General features: G+C 50.1%; 1 protein-coding gene across 8 annotated transcripts in view; it reads right to left on the reverse strand.

Moving 5' to 3' along the window:
* The window catches only part of LOC140457032 (neurexin-2-like), a 1,330,437-nt gene that overhangs the window by 654,907 nt on the left and 662,266 nt on the right, over positions 1–13,264 (reverse strand). For all 8 annotated transcript variants that reach the window (XM_072550954.1, XM_072550952.1, XM_072550953.1 and 5 more), the window contains one exon: positions 12,413–12,594. In XM_072550954.1, coding sequence (XP_072407055.1) covers positions 12,413–12,594 — 182 coding nt within the window. The remainder of the gene's footprint in view (positions 1–12,412; positions 12,595–13,264) is intronic.

Genomic DNA, 13,264 nt, shown 5'->3' on the forward strand with positions numbered 1-13,264 from the left:
GGCCGTGCTAAATTGTCCAATAGTGTCCAGGGATGTGCAGGTTCGGGTGGATTGGCCGTGCTAAATTGTCCCATAGTGCCCAGGGATGTGCAGGTTAGGATGGGATTGGCCGTGCTAAATTGTCCCATAGTGCCCAGGGATGTGCAGGTTAGGGTGGATTGGCTGTGCCCATTTGTCCCATAGTGCCCAGGGATGTGCAGGTTGGGTGGATTGGCCCTGCTAAATTGTCCCATAGTGCCCAGGGATGTGCAGGTTAGGGTGAATTGGCCATGCTAAATTGTCCCATAGTGCCTAGGGATGTGCAGGTTAGGGTGGATTGGCCGTGCTAAATTGTCCCATAGTGCCCAGGGATGTGCAGGTGAGGGTGGATTGGCCGTGCTAAATTGTCCCATAGTGCCCAGGGATGTGCAGGTTAGGGTGGATTGGCCGTTCTAAATTGTCCCATAGTGCCCAGGGATGTGCAGGTTAGGATGGGATTGGCCGTGCTAAATTGTCCCATAGTGCCCAGGGATGTGCAGGTTAGGGTGGATTGGCTGTGCTAAATTGTCCCATAGTGTCCAGGGATGTGCAGGTTAGGGTTGATTGGCCGTGCTAAAGTGTCCCATAGTGTCCAGGGATGTGCATGTTAGGGTGGATTAGCCGTGCTAAATTGTCCCATAGTGTCCAGGGATGTGCAGGTTCGGTGGATTGGCCGTGCTAAATTGTCCCATAGTGTCCAGGGATGTGCAGGTTAGGGTGGATTGGCCGTGCTAAATTGTCCCATAGTGCCCAGGGATGTGCAGGTTTGGGTGGATTGGCCGTGCTAAATTGTCTCATAGTGCCCAGGGATGTGCAGGTTAGGATGGGATTGGCCGTGCTAAATTGTCCCATAGTGTCCAGGAATGTGCAGATTAGGGTGGATTGGCCGTGCTAAATTGTCCCATAGTGCGCAGGGATGTGCAGATTAGGATGGGATTGGCCGTGCTAAATTGTCCCATAGTGTCCAGGAATGTGCAGGTTAGGGTGGATTGGCCGTGCTAAATTGTCCCATAGTGTCCAGGGATGTGCAGATTAGGGTGGATTGGCCGTGATAAATTGTCCCATCCTGCCCAGAGATTTGCAGGTAAGGGTGGATTGGCCGTGCTAAATTGTCCCATTGTGTCCAGGGATGTACAGGTTAGGGTGGATTGGCCGTGCTAAATTGTCCCATAGTGTCCAGGGATGCGCAGGTTAGGGTAGATTGGCCGTGCTAAATTGTCCCATAGTGCCCAGGGATGTGCAGGTTAGGGTGGATTGGCCATGTTAAATTGTACCATAGTGCCCAGGGATGTGCAGGTTAGGGTGGATTGGCCGTGCTAAATTGTCCCATAGTGTCCAGGGATGTGCAGGTTAGGGTGGATTGGCCGTGCTAAATTGTCCAATAGTGTCCAGGGATGTGCAGGTTCGGGTGGATTGGCCGAGCTAAATTGTCCCATAGTGCCCAGGGATGTGCAGGTTAGGGTGGATTGGCTGTGCTAAATTGTCCCATAGTGTCCAGGGATGTGCAGGTTAGGGTTGATTGGCCGTGCTAAAGTGTCCCATAGTGTCCAGGGATGTGCATGTTAGGGTGGATTGGCCGTGCTAAATTGTCCCATAGTGTCCAGGGATGTGCAGGTTGGGTGGATTGGCCGTGCTAAATTGTCCCATAGTGTCCAGGGATGTGCAGGTTAGGGTGGATTGGCCGTGCTAAATTGTCCCATAGTGCCCAGGGATGTGCAGGTTTGGGTGGATTGGCTGTGCTAAATTGTCTCATAGTGCCCAGGGATGTGCAGGTTAGGATGGGATTGGCCGTCCTAAATTGTCCCATAGTGTCCAGGAATGTGCAGATTAGGGTGGATTGGCCGTGCTAAATTGTCCCATAGTGCGCAGGGATGTGCAGATTAGGATGGGATTGGCCGTGCTAAATTGTCCCATAGTGTCCAGGAATGTGCAGGTTAGGGTGGATTGGCCGTGCTAAATTGTCCCATAGTGTCCAGGGATGTGCAGATTAGGGTGGATTGGCCGTGCTAAATTGTCCCATCCTGCCCAGAGATTTGCAGGTAAGGGTGGATTGGCCGTGCTAAATTGTCCCATTGTGTCCAGGGATGTACAGGTTAGGGTGGATTGGCCGTGCTAAATTGTCCCATAGTGTCCAGGGATGCGCAGGTTAGGGTGGATTGGCCGTGCTAAATTGTCCCATAGTGCCCAGGGATGTGCAGGTTAGGGTGGATTGGCCATGTTAAATTGTACCATAGTGCCCAGGGATGTGCAGGTTAGGGTGGATTGGCCGTGCTAAATTGTCCCATAGTGTCCAGGGATGTGCAGGTTAGGGTGGATTGGCCGTGCTAAATTGTCCAATAGTGTCCAGGGATGTGCAGGTTCGGGTGGATTGGCCGAGCTAAATTGTCCCATAGTGCCCAGGGATGTGCAGGTTAGGATGGGATTGGCCGTGCTAAATTGTCCCATAGTGTCCAGGGATGTGCAGGTTAGGGTGGATTGGCTGTGCCCATTTGTCCCATAGTGTCCAAGGATGTGCAGGTTAGGGTGGATTGGCCGTGATAAATTGTCCCATAGTGTCCAGGGATATGCAGGTTAGGGTGGGTTGGCCGTGCTATATTGTCCCATAGTGCCCAGGGATGTGCAGGTTAGGGTGGGTTGGCCGTGCTAAATTGTCCCATAGTGCCCAGGGATGTGTAGGTTAGGGTGGATTGGCCGTGCTAAATTGTCCCATAGTGCCCAGGGATGTGCAGGTTAGGGTGGGTTGGCCGTGCTAAATTGTCCCACAGTGCCCAGGGATGTGCAGGTTAGGATGGGATTGGCCGTGCTAAATTGTCCCATAGTGTCCAGGGATGTGCAGGTTAGGGTGGATTGGCCGTGCTAAATACTCCCATAGTGTCCCGGGATGTGCAGGTTAGGGTGGGTTGTCCGTGCTAAATTGTACCATAGTGCCCAGGGATGTGCAGGTTAGGATGGGATTGGCCGTGCTAAATTGTCCCATAGTGTCCAGGGATTTGCAGGTTAGGGTGGATTAGCCGTGCTAAATTGTCCCATAGTGTCCAGGGATGTGCAGGTTAGGGTGGATTGGCCGTGCTAAATTGTCCCATAGTGCCCAGGGATGTGCAGTTTAGGATGGGATTGGCTGTGCTAAATTGTCCCATAGTGCCCAGGGATGTGCAGGTTCGGATGGGATTGGCTGTGCCCATTTGTCCCATAGTGTCCAGGGATGTGCAGGTTGGGTGGATTGGCCGTGCTAAATTGTCCCATAGTGTCCAGGGATGTGCAGGTTAGGGTGGATTGGCCGTGTTAAATTGTCCCATAGTGCCCAGGGATGTGCAGGTTTGGGTGGATTGGCCGTGCTAAATTGTCCCATAGTGCCCAGGGATGTGCAGGTTAGGGTGGATTGGCTGTGCTAAATTGTCCCATCGTGCCCAGAGATTTGCAGGTTAGGGTGGATTGGCCGTGCTAAATTGTCCCATAGTGTCCAGGGATGCGCAGGTTAGGGTGGATTGGCCGTGCTAAATTGTCCAATAGTGCCCAGGGATGTGCAGGTTAGGGTGGATTGGCCGTGCTAAATTGTTCCATAGTGCCCAGGGATGTGCAGGTTAGGGTGGGTTGGACGTGCTAAATTGTCCCATCGTGCCCAGGGATGTGTAGGTTAGGGTGGATTGGCCGTGCTAAATTGTCCCATCGTGCCCAGGGATGTGCAGGTTAGGGTGGGTTGGCCGTGCTAAATTGTGCCATAGTGCCCAGGGATGTGCAGGTTAGGGTGGGTTGGCCGTGCTAAATTGTCCCATAGTGCCCAGGGATGTGTAGGTTAGGGTGGATTGGCCGTGCTAAATTGTCCCATAGTGCCCAGGGATGTGCAGGTTAGGGTGGGTTGGCCGTGCTAAATTGTCCCACAGTGCCCAGGATGTGCACGTTAGGATGTGATTGGCCGTGCTAAATTGTCCCATCGTGTCCAGGGATGTGCAGGTTAGGGTGGATTGGCCGTGCTAAATTGTCCCATAGTGTCCAGGGATGTGCAGGTTAGGGTGTATTGGCCGTGCTAAATTGTCCCATAGTGCCCAGGGATGTGCAGGTTAGGGTGGATTGGCCGTGCTAAATTGTCCCATAGTGTCCAGGGATGTGCAGGTTAGGGTGGACTGGCCGTGCTAAATTGTCCCATAGTGCCCAGGGATGTGCAGGTTAGGGTGGATTGGCCGTGCTAAATTGTCCCATAGTGCCCAGGGATGTGCAGGTTAGGGTGGATTGGCTGTGCTAAATTGTCCCATAGTGCCCAGGGATGTGCAGGTTAGGGTGGATTGGCCGTGCTAAATTGTCCCATAGTGCCCAGGGATGTGCAGGTTAGGGTGGATTGGTCGTGCTAAATTGTCCCATAGTGCCCAGGGATGTGCAGGTTAGGGTGGATTGGCCGTGCTAAATTGTCCCATAGTGCCCAGGGATGTGCAGGTTAGGGTGGATTGGCCGTGCTAAATTGTGCCATAGTGCCCAGGGATGTGCAGGTTAGGGTGGATTGGCCGTGCTAAATTGTCCAATAGTGTCCAGGGAAGTGCAGGTTAGGGTGGATTGGCCGTGCTAAATTGTCCCATAGTGCCCAGGGATGTGCAGGTTAGGGTGGATTGGCTGTGCTAAATTGTCCCATCCTGCCCAGAGATTTGCAGGTTAGGGTGGATTGGCCGTGCTAAATTGTCCTATAGTGTCCAGGGATGTGCAGGTTAGGGTGGATTGGCCCTGCTAAATTGTCCCATAGTGCCCAGGAATGTGCAGGTTAGGGTGGAGTGGCCGTGCTAAATTGTCCCATCGTGTCCAGGGATGTGCAGGTTAGGGTGGATTGGCCGTGTTAAATTGTCCCATAGTGCCCAGGGATGTGCAGGTTAGGGTGGATTGGCCGTGCTAAATTGTCCCACAGTGCCCAGGGATGTGCAGGTTGGGGTGGATTGGCCGTGCTAAATTGTCCCACAGTGCCCAGGGATGTGCAGGTTAGGGTGGATTGGCCGTGCAAATTGTCCCATAGTGCCCAGGGATGTGCAGGTTAGGGTGGATTGGACGTGCTAAATTGTCCCATCGTGCCCAGAGATGTACAGGTTAGGGTGGATTGGCCGTGCTAAATAGTCCCTTCGTGTTAGGTGCTTTAGTCAGGGGAGAATGTAGGGGTCTGGGTGGGATGCTATTCGGAGGGTCGGTGTGGACTTGTTGGGCCGAAGGGCCTGTTACCACAATGTCGGGAATCTAATCTCATAAAAAAGAACGGGATACAGACAGACTCTAACCTCACACATTTTATTCATTGCCTGAGCTGGGACAACACATTTTGTTGTGAAACCTTAAGTTATCTTGAGAAGATGACTTCAAGGAATTTACATATTAATGTACCGAAACCTATCACCCATTCTAAAAGATGAAAGATTTGACAGCAATACAGGTTTGTTCAATATATTGCACCCCGTTGCATGACTCTGTAATCTTTCGTGATAAAGTCTGTGTATTATGGTCTTATTCACCACAACAGATGGTTACAGAGAGTGGGGAACACGGGCCCGGACAATCCCAAAGGCCAACCTCCCAATCTACAGAGTCCATCTACCAGGGTCAAGGGAAGGCCGCCAGCTTTCCCAAAGACCCATTCCCAAACTGGGAATGTTTTTCTCCAACCTCTACCATCGGGGAGAAAGTACAGAAACGTGAACACACACACCAACCGCTTTCCAAACAGTTTCTACCCTCCTGTTGTTAGAATACCGAATGGCCTCACAAACATTCGCCTGTCCCTGTGTTTTTGCTGTTGCTGCTGTTTCCCTATTGTTTACTCTCGATGCTCCTTAACTCTGTGATCTGTCTGGATTGGTCACTAGACAAAGCTTTTCACTGTGCCTTCGTACATGGGACAATCAATTCAATTCAATTCACAACCACCTGATGAAAGCTCGTGCTTCCAAATAAATCTGTTGGACTGTAACCTGGTGTTGGGTGAGTTTTAACTTTGTTTCTTCGACTTCAACAGCGGCTTGTATTGATGCGACACCGTTTGGGGAGGGGCTGGGAGGAGGAGGAGGAGGTGTTCTCCGTGACCCCCCCCCGACCGCGAGAGGGTCACGAGTCTGTGGAGATTGGGAATGCGAGTGGTGGCGGATTGATCCGAGGCCATGTTGGATGGACAGACGAGGGAACATAGAGCATAGAGCAATACAGCACCGAACAGGCCCTTCGGCCCTCGATGTTGCGCCGACCTGTGAACTAATCTAAGTTCATCCCCCTACACTATCCCATCATCATCCATGTGCTTATCTAAGGATTGTTTAAATGCTCCTAATGTGGCTGAGTTGTGCCCTCATTGATGGGTAGGACATTCCACCCCCTTACCACTCTCTGAGTAAAGAACCTGCCTCTGACATCTGTCTTAAATCGATCACCCCTCAATTTGTAGTCATGCCCCCTCGTACACACTGATGTCATCATCCTAGGAAAAAGACTCTGACTGGATTAGTGGTGCTGGAAGAGCACAGCAGTTCAGGCAGCATCCAACGAGCAGCGAAATCAACGTTTCGGGCAAAAGCCCTTCATCAGGAAGGGCTGATGAAGGGCTTTTGCCCGAAACGTCGATTTCGCTGCTCGTTGGATGCTGCCTGAACTGCTGTGCTCTTCCAGCACCACTAATCCAGTATTTGGTTTTCAGCATCTGCAGTCATTGTTTTTACCTAAAAGACTCTCACTGTCTATCCTATCTAATCCTCTGATCATCTTGTATGTCTCTATTAAATCCCCTCTTAGCCGCCTTCTTTCCAATGAGAACAGACCCAAGTCTCTCAGCCTTTCCTCATAAGACCTTCCCTCCAGACCAGGCAACATCCTGGTAAATCTCCTCTGCACCTTTTCTCATAAAAGTGAAAATCCTCTCGAAAACAGGTACTAATGTCGGTCTTCCATCAAAGCAAAGTGGTGTGAAGTGAACGTCCGATAAAGCGGGGGGGCTCCTCTACTCCCCCTTCCTCAGTTCACCTTTCCCTTGTGAATTGAGCTCACTTCTTGCCGAGGGCCCGTGATGGGTAAGGGCTGGGGTGGGGTTAGTGGGTAGAGCAAAGGGGTTAGATCTGAGGCCTACAGCCAGGCCTTCGAGGGAGAGTCTGGCTCACCCTGTCTCCTGGCCGTGTTGCTATCCTGTCCCCTCACAGGCCAAGATATGACCTTCCCAACAACCCTGAACTGTGCTCTCTCTCTCTCTCTCTCTCTTTCTTTCTCTCTCTCTGTGAGCTGTTCCTTGCCACTGATTTTATTACGCGAATTGTTCGTCTGCCGATAATTGCTACCAATTAATTTTGGTACACCTCAATGCAAATCCGCTGAGAGGTGTTATTTCCTGGGAGTGCTGACAGAGCACCTAACTCCCTCTCTCCTGACAGGCTGTGGACGTGAGGATGTTTTCGCCAACGACAGCTATTCCCGGACAGTGTCTCTCTAGGTGGTTAGCCAGGCCTTGCTTGGCCGATCCTCAGAGCTTCGTCGTAAAATGGTACATGGATTTAGGAGGCATGGCACTGGTCAGGGATGTAGGGAGGCTTATCCAAGGGATAGCTCAAACGGGGCGGGAGATGGGGTACCCAGGTGGCAGATCTTCGGTGGGGAGAGCAGGGTAGGCTGTACACACACCCACACACCCCACCACCCCCAACACACACACACACATTGCTCATGTTGTCCCCCTGTACAAGAAGGGTAGGAGGGATATTCCAGGTAACTGCAGACCACTGACGTACTGAGGGATAAAATCTATTTATATTTGGAAAAGAATGGGCTTGTCAGTGATAGGTTTTGTGCGGGGGAGATCATGCCTTATCAACTTGATAGAGTTCTTCGAGGAAGTGACCAAGTTGTTAGGTGAAGGAAGGGCTGTTGATGTCATAAACGTGAACTTTAGTAAGGTGTTTGATAAGGTTCCCCATTGTCGACTAATGGAGAAAGTGAAGTCACATGGTGTGCGGGGTGTTCTAGCTAGGTGGATAAAGAACTGTTGAGCAACAGGAGACAGAGAGTAGTAGTTGAAGGGAGTTTCTCAAAGTGGAGAAAGGTGACCAGTGATGTTCCACAGGGGTCAGTATTGGGGCCACTGTTGTTTGTGATATATATAAATGATCTGGAAGAGGGCACTATTGGTATGATCAACACATTTGCAGATGTTACGAAGATTGGTGGAGTAGCAGAAAGCACAGGGGACTGTCAAAGAATACAGGAGAACATAGATAGACTGGAGAGTTGGGTGGAGATGTGGCAGATAGAGTTCAATCCAGGCAAATGTGAGGTGATGCATTTTGGGAAGTCTAATTCTAGAGCAAACTATACTGTCAACGGAAGAGATTTTGGAAAAGTTGCTGGGCAGAGAGATCTGGGAGTGCAGGTCCATTGTACCCTGAAGGTTGCTGCACAGGTGGATAGAGTGGTCAAGAAGGCATTTAGTATGCTTGTCTTCACTGGACGGGGTATTGAGTATAAGAGCTGGCAGGTCATGTTAAACTTGTACAAGACTTTGGTTCGGCTGCATTTAGAATACTGTGTACAGTTCTGGGCACCACATTACCAAAAGGATGTGGACGCTTTGGAGAGGGTGCAGAGAAGGTTTACGAGGATGTTGCCTGGTATGGAAGGGGCTAGCTATGAAGAGAGGTTGAGTAGTTTAGGATTGTTTTCAATAGAAAAAAAGGAGATTGAGGGGGGATCTGATTGAGGTTTACAAAATCATGGAGGGTATAGACAGGGTGGATAGAGAGAGGCTTTTTCCCAGGGTAACGGGTTCAATAACGAGGGGTCACACATTCAAGGTGAGAGGTGAAAAGTTTAAGGGGGAAACACGCAGCCAGTACTTCACACAGAGGGTGGTGGGTGTCTGGAACGCGTTGCCAGCAGAGGTGGTAGAGGCAGGCACGGTGGGTTCATTTAAGGTGTGTCTGGACAAATGCAGGAGTAGGTGGGGAACAGAGGGATACAGATGGTTAGGAATTGGGCGACAGGTTTAGACAGTGGATTTGGATCAGCTCAGGCTTGGAGGGCCGAAGGGCCTGTTCCTGGGCTGTAAATTTTCTTTGATCTATGCCCGTCTCTCTCAGGTTCACACGCACAGCCCTTCCACACAGTCCGTCAGGCCACATCTACGTATAGTCCAGCCACTGCTCGACACAGCCCACATCTATACCGGGTACATATCGGTATCGAGTCCATATCTGTAACCCATTCCACATCTGTACTGAATCCGTTTCGGTATCTAGTCCATAAGTGGAACCCATTCCACATCCGTATCGTGTCCATATTGTTACATAGTCCATATCTGTAACCCATTCCACATCCGTACTGACTCCATATCGTTATCTACTCCACAAATGTAACCCATTCCACATCCGTACTGAGTCCATATCGGGATCGAGTCCATATCTGTAACCCATTCCACATCCGTATTGAGTCCATATCAATATCTAATCCATAACTATAACCCATTCCGCATCCGTACAGAGTCTATATCAGTATCTAGTCCATAAATGTAACCCATTCCACACCCGTATTGAGTCCATATCGGTATCGTGCCCAAATGTGTAACCCATTCCACATCCGTACCGAATCCATATTGGTATCTAGTCCATAACTGTAACCAATTCCACATCCGTTCTGACTCCATATCAGTATCTAGTCCATAACTGTAACCAATTCCACATCCGTTCTGAGTCCATATCGGTATCTAGTCCATATCTGTAACCCATTCCACATCCGTTCTGAGTCCATATCGGTATCTAGTCCATATCTGTTACCCATTTGAAATCTATACCGAGTCCATATCAGTATCTCTTCCATAACTGTAACCCGTTCCACACCCTTATTGAGTTCATATCGGTATCTAGTCCATAAATGTAACCCATTCCACATCCATATTGAGTCCATATCAGTATCTAGTCCATATCTGCAACCCATTCCATATTGGTATCTACTCCATAAATGTAACCCTTCCACATCTGTACTCAGTCCAATTCGGTATCTCTTCCATCTCGGTAACCCAGTCCACATCCTTACCGAGTCTATATCGGTATCTAGTTCATATCTGTAACCTTTTCCACATCTGCGCTGAGTCCATATCGTATCTAGTCCTTATCTGTAACCCATTCCACATCCGTACCGAGTCTATATCGGGACCTAGTTCATATCTGTAACCCATTCCACATCCGTACTGACTCCATATCGGTATATTGTCCATATCTGTTTCCCATTCCACATCCATATCGAGCCCATATCGGTATCTAGTCCATACCAGTAACCTATTCCACATCCGTACTGACTCCATATCGGTATCTAGTTCATATCTGTAACCCATTCGACGTCCGTACTGAGTCCATATTGGCATCTAGTCCATATCTGTCACCCATTCCACATCCGTACTGACTCCATATCAGTATCTAGTTCATATCTGTTACCCATTCCACATCCGTCCTGACTCCATATCGGTATCTAGTTCATATCTATAACCCATTCCACATCCGTACTGACTCCATATCGGAATCTAGTCCATATCTGTCACCCATTCCACATCCGTACTGACTCCATATCGGTATCTAGTTCATATCTGTCACCCATTCCACATCCGTACTGACTCCATATCGGTATCTAGTTCATATCTGTCACCCATTCCACATCCGTACTGACTCCATATCGGTATCTAGTTCATATCTGTAACCCATTCCACATCCGTACTGACTCCATATCGGTATCTAGTTCATATCTGTCACCCATTCCACATCTGTACTGAGTCCATATCGGAATCTAGTCCATATCTATAACCCATTCCATATCTGTACCGAGTCCATATCGATATCTAGCCCATAATTGTAACCCATTCCACATCCGTATCGAGTCCATATCAACATCTCGTCCATAACTGTAACCCATTCTATATCGGTATCTACTCCATCACTGTAACTCCTCCCCCATCCGTACCGAGTCCATATCAGTATCGACTCCATATCTGTAACCTATTCCACATCCATATTGAGTCCATATCAGTATCTAGTCCATATCTGTAACCCATTCCATATCGGTATCTACTCCATAACTCTAACCCTTTCACATCTGTACCGAGTCCAATTCGGTATCTCGTCCATCTCGGTAACCCAGTTCACATGCTTACCGAGTCCATATCGGTATCTAGTTCATATCTGTAACCCATTCCACATCCGTCCTGACTCCATATCGGTATCTAGTCCACATCGGTAACCCATTCCACATCCGTACTGACTCCATATCGGTATCTAGTTCATATCTGTAACCCATTCCACATCCGTCCTGACTCCATATCGGTATCTAGCCCATATCTGTAACCCATTCCACATCCGTCCTGACTCCATATCGGTATCTAGTCCACATCGGTAACCCATTCTACATCCGTATTGAGTCCATATCAGTATCTAGTCCATATCAGTAACTAATCCCGGTCTGTAACAAGTTGGGACGTTTATGTCGTGGATACCTGTTAGAGTCAGGGTTAAGTTTGGGTTCGACATATGGGTAGTGTTAGGATTAGAAACATTATTAGGATTAGGATTCACGTTTGTGTTAAGTTGAATCCAGTTCACTTCTGGCTCCATGCTGCAGTTGCACAGACATGGTGGAGCCCTACAGAGGGTGAACTGTCTACATCCGTACATAATAAAGACGACATAAGCACGCTGAAGCAGTCAGAACGATAGCAAAAACACTGATCCGTATCAACATGCATACTCAGTGATTGCTCTCTGAGCAGCCCAACACACCATGACCTCCATCATCATCTGCGTGACCTCATCAGCAACCTTTCAAAAGCCCCTTGTAAAGATTCTCAACACCTCACCGTGGGTCTGGAACACTATCAGTGCTGACTTAAACTGCCACTGAGTCAGACAGCTGTCAAATTGGCAAGACATTGTGTGGCTTTCCACTTACCCTCCGACATGGGCACAGACACCTGCACTACATGGGCAAACCGCTCCCACTTATATTCCCAAGCGGCTCGATCTCCTGACACCCACAACACTGAACCTTTTCACAGCAGGTCGTTGGACGCGCGGTCAGTCAACGCTGCTCAACAGGACATTTACTCCAACATCGGGACCCTCCAACCCTCACCGGTGAGCATGGAAACAACTCTGGCCTGTGGGGGACCGACTTCAGTTTGCTGAAACCACGAGGGCCCACGCACCAATTGCGCAATGACCAAACACCTCTGCGGGAGAACTCGGAAGAAATTTCTGCCAACCCCAAAAACAGCTAAGACCTACTCCCGCCATCTTGGCCAACCATCGGCAATGGCCAACCAAGGAAATGGCGCCACAACGGCCCAACGCAGAGCCAACCCCGCCCAAAACGAACAGCCCGGCCGCCACCGCGCCAGTTCAGAGGGGGGAGGACTTACTATCTGCAGCTGTAGGTAGTCACCCAGGCCCGAGGCGCTGTCCACGCGCACCAAGATGGCGTCTTTCTGCTGCGTGCTGAAGCCGACGGCCAGGCGGTCAGCTCGGGTGCTCGGTCGGTCGTTCGGGGGCCACGTGTACGTAATGGAGGCACCGCCCCGGCCGAAGATGTACGTGGTGCCAGCTGTACGGGAAAACAAAGCAACGGGGTTTATCCGATTGGCACCACACCCGCCCATCCCCCACCAACCAACGTCAAACACAGCCAGGAGCTTCCCTCTGTATCTGGCCCACTGTCCTAGGGAGGGCTTGATTGACAATGGTGGAGAGGCAGCTTTACTCTGTATCCAACCCCATGCTGTCCCTGTACTGGGGAGTGTTTGATGGGGACAGTGTAGAGGGAGCTTTACTCTGTATCTAACCCCATGCTGTCCCTGTCCTGGGGAGTGTTTGATGGGGGACAGTGTAGAGGGAGCTTTACTCTGTATCTAACCCCGTGCTGTCCCTGTCTTGGGGAGTGTTTGATGGGGGACAGTGTAGAGGCAGCTTTACTCTGTATCTAACCCCGTGCTGTTCCTGTCCTGGGGAGTGTTTGATGGGGGACAGTGTAGGGGAAGCTTTACTCTGTATCTAACCCCGTGCTGTCCCTGTCCTGGGAAGTGTTTGATGGGGGACAGTGTAGAGAGAGCTTTACTCTGTATCTAACCCCATGCTGTCCCCGTCCTGGGGAGTGTTTGATGGGGGACAGTGTAGAGGGAGCTTTACTCTGTATCTAACCCCGTGCTGTCCCTGTCCTGGGGAGTGTTTGATGGGGGACAGTGTAGAGGGAGCTTTACTCTGTATCTAACCCCGTG

This window comes from Chiloscyllium punctatum, chromosome 31 (assembly GCF_047496795.1).
Source record: "Chiloscyllium punctatum isolate Juve2018m chromosome 31, sChiPun1.3, whole genome shotgun sequence".
NCBI classification, from domain to species: domain Eukaryota; kingdom Metazoa; phylum Chordata; class Chondrichthyes; order Orectolobiformes; family Hemiscylliidae; genus Chiloscyllium; species Chiloscyllium punctatum.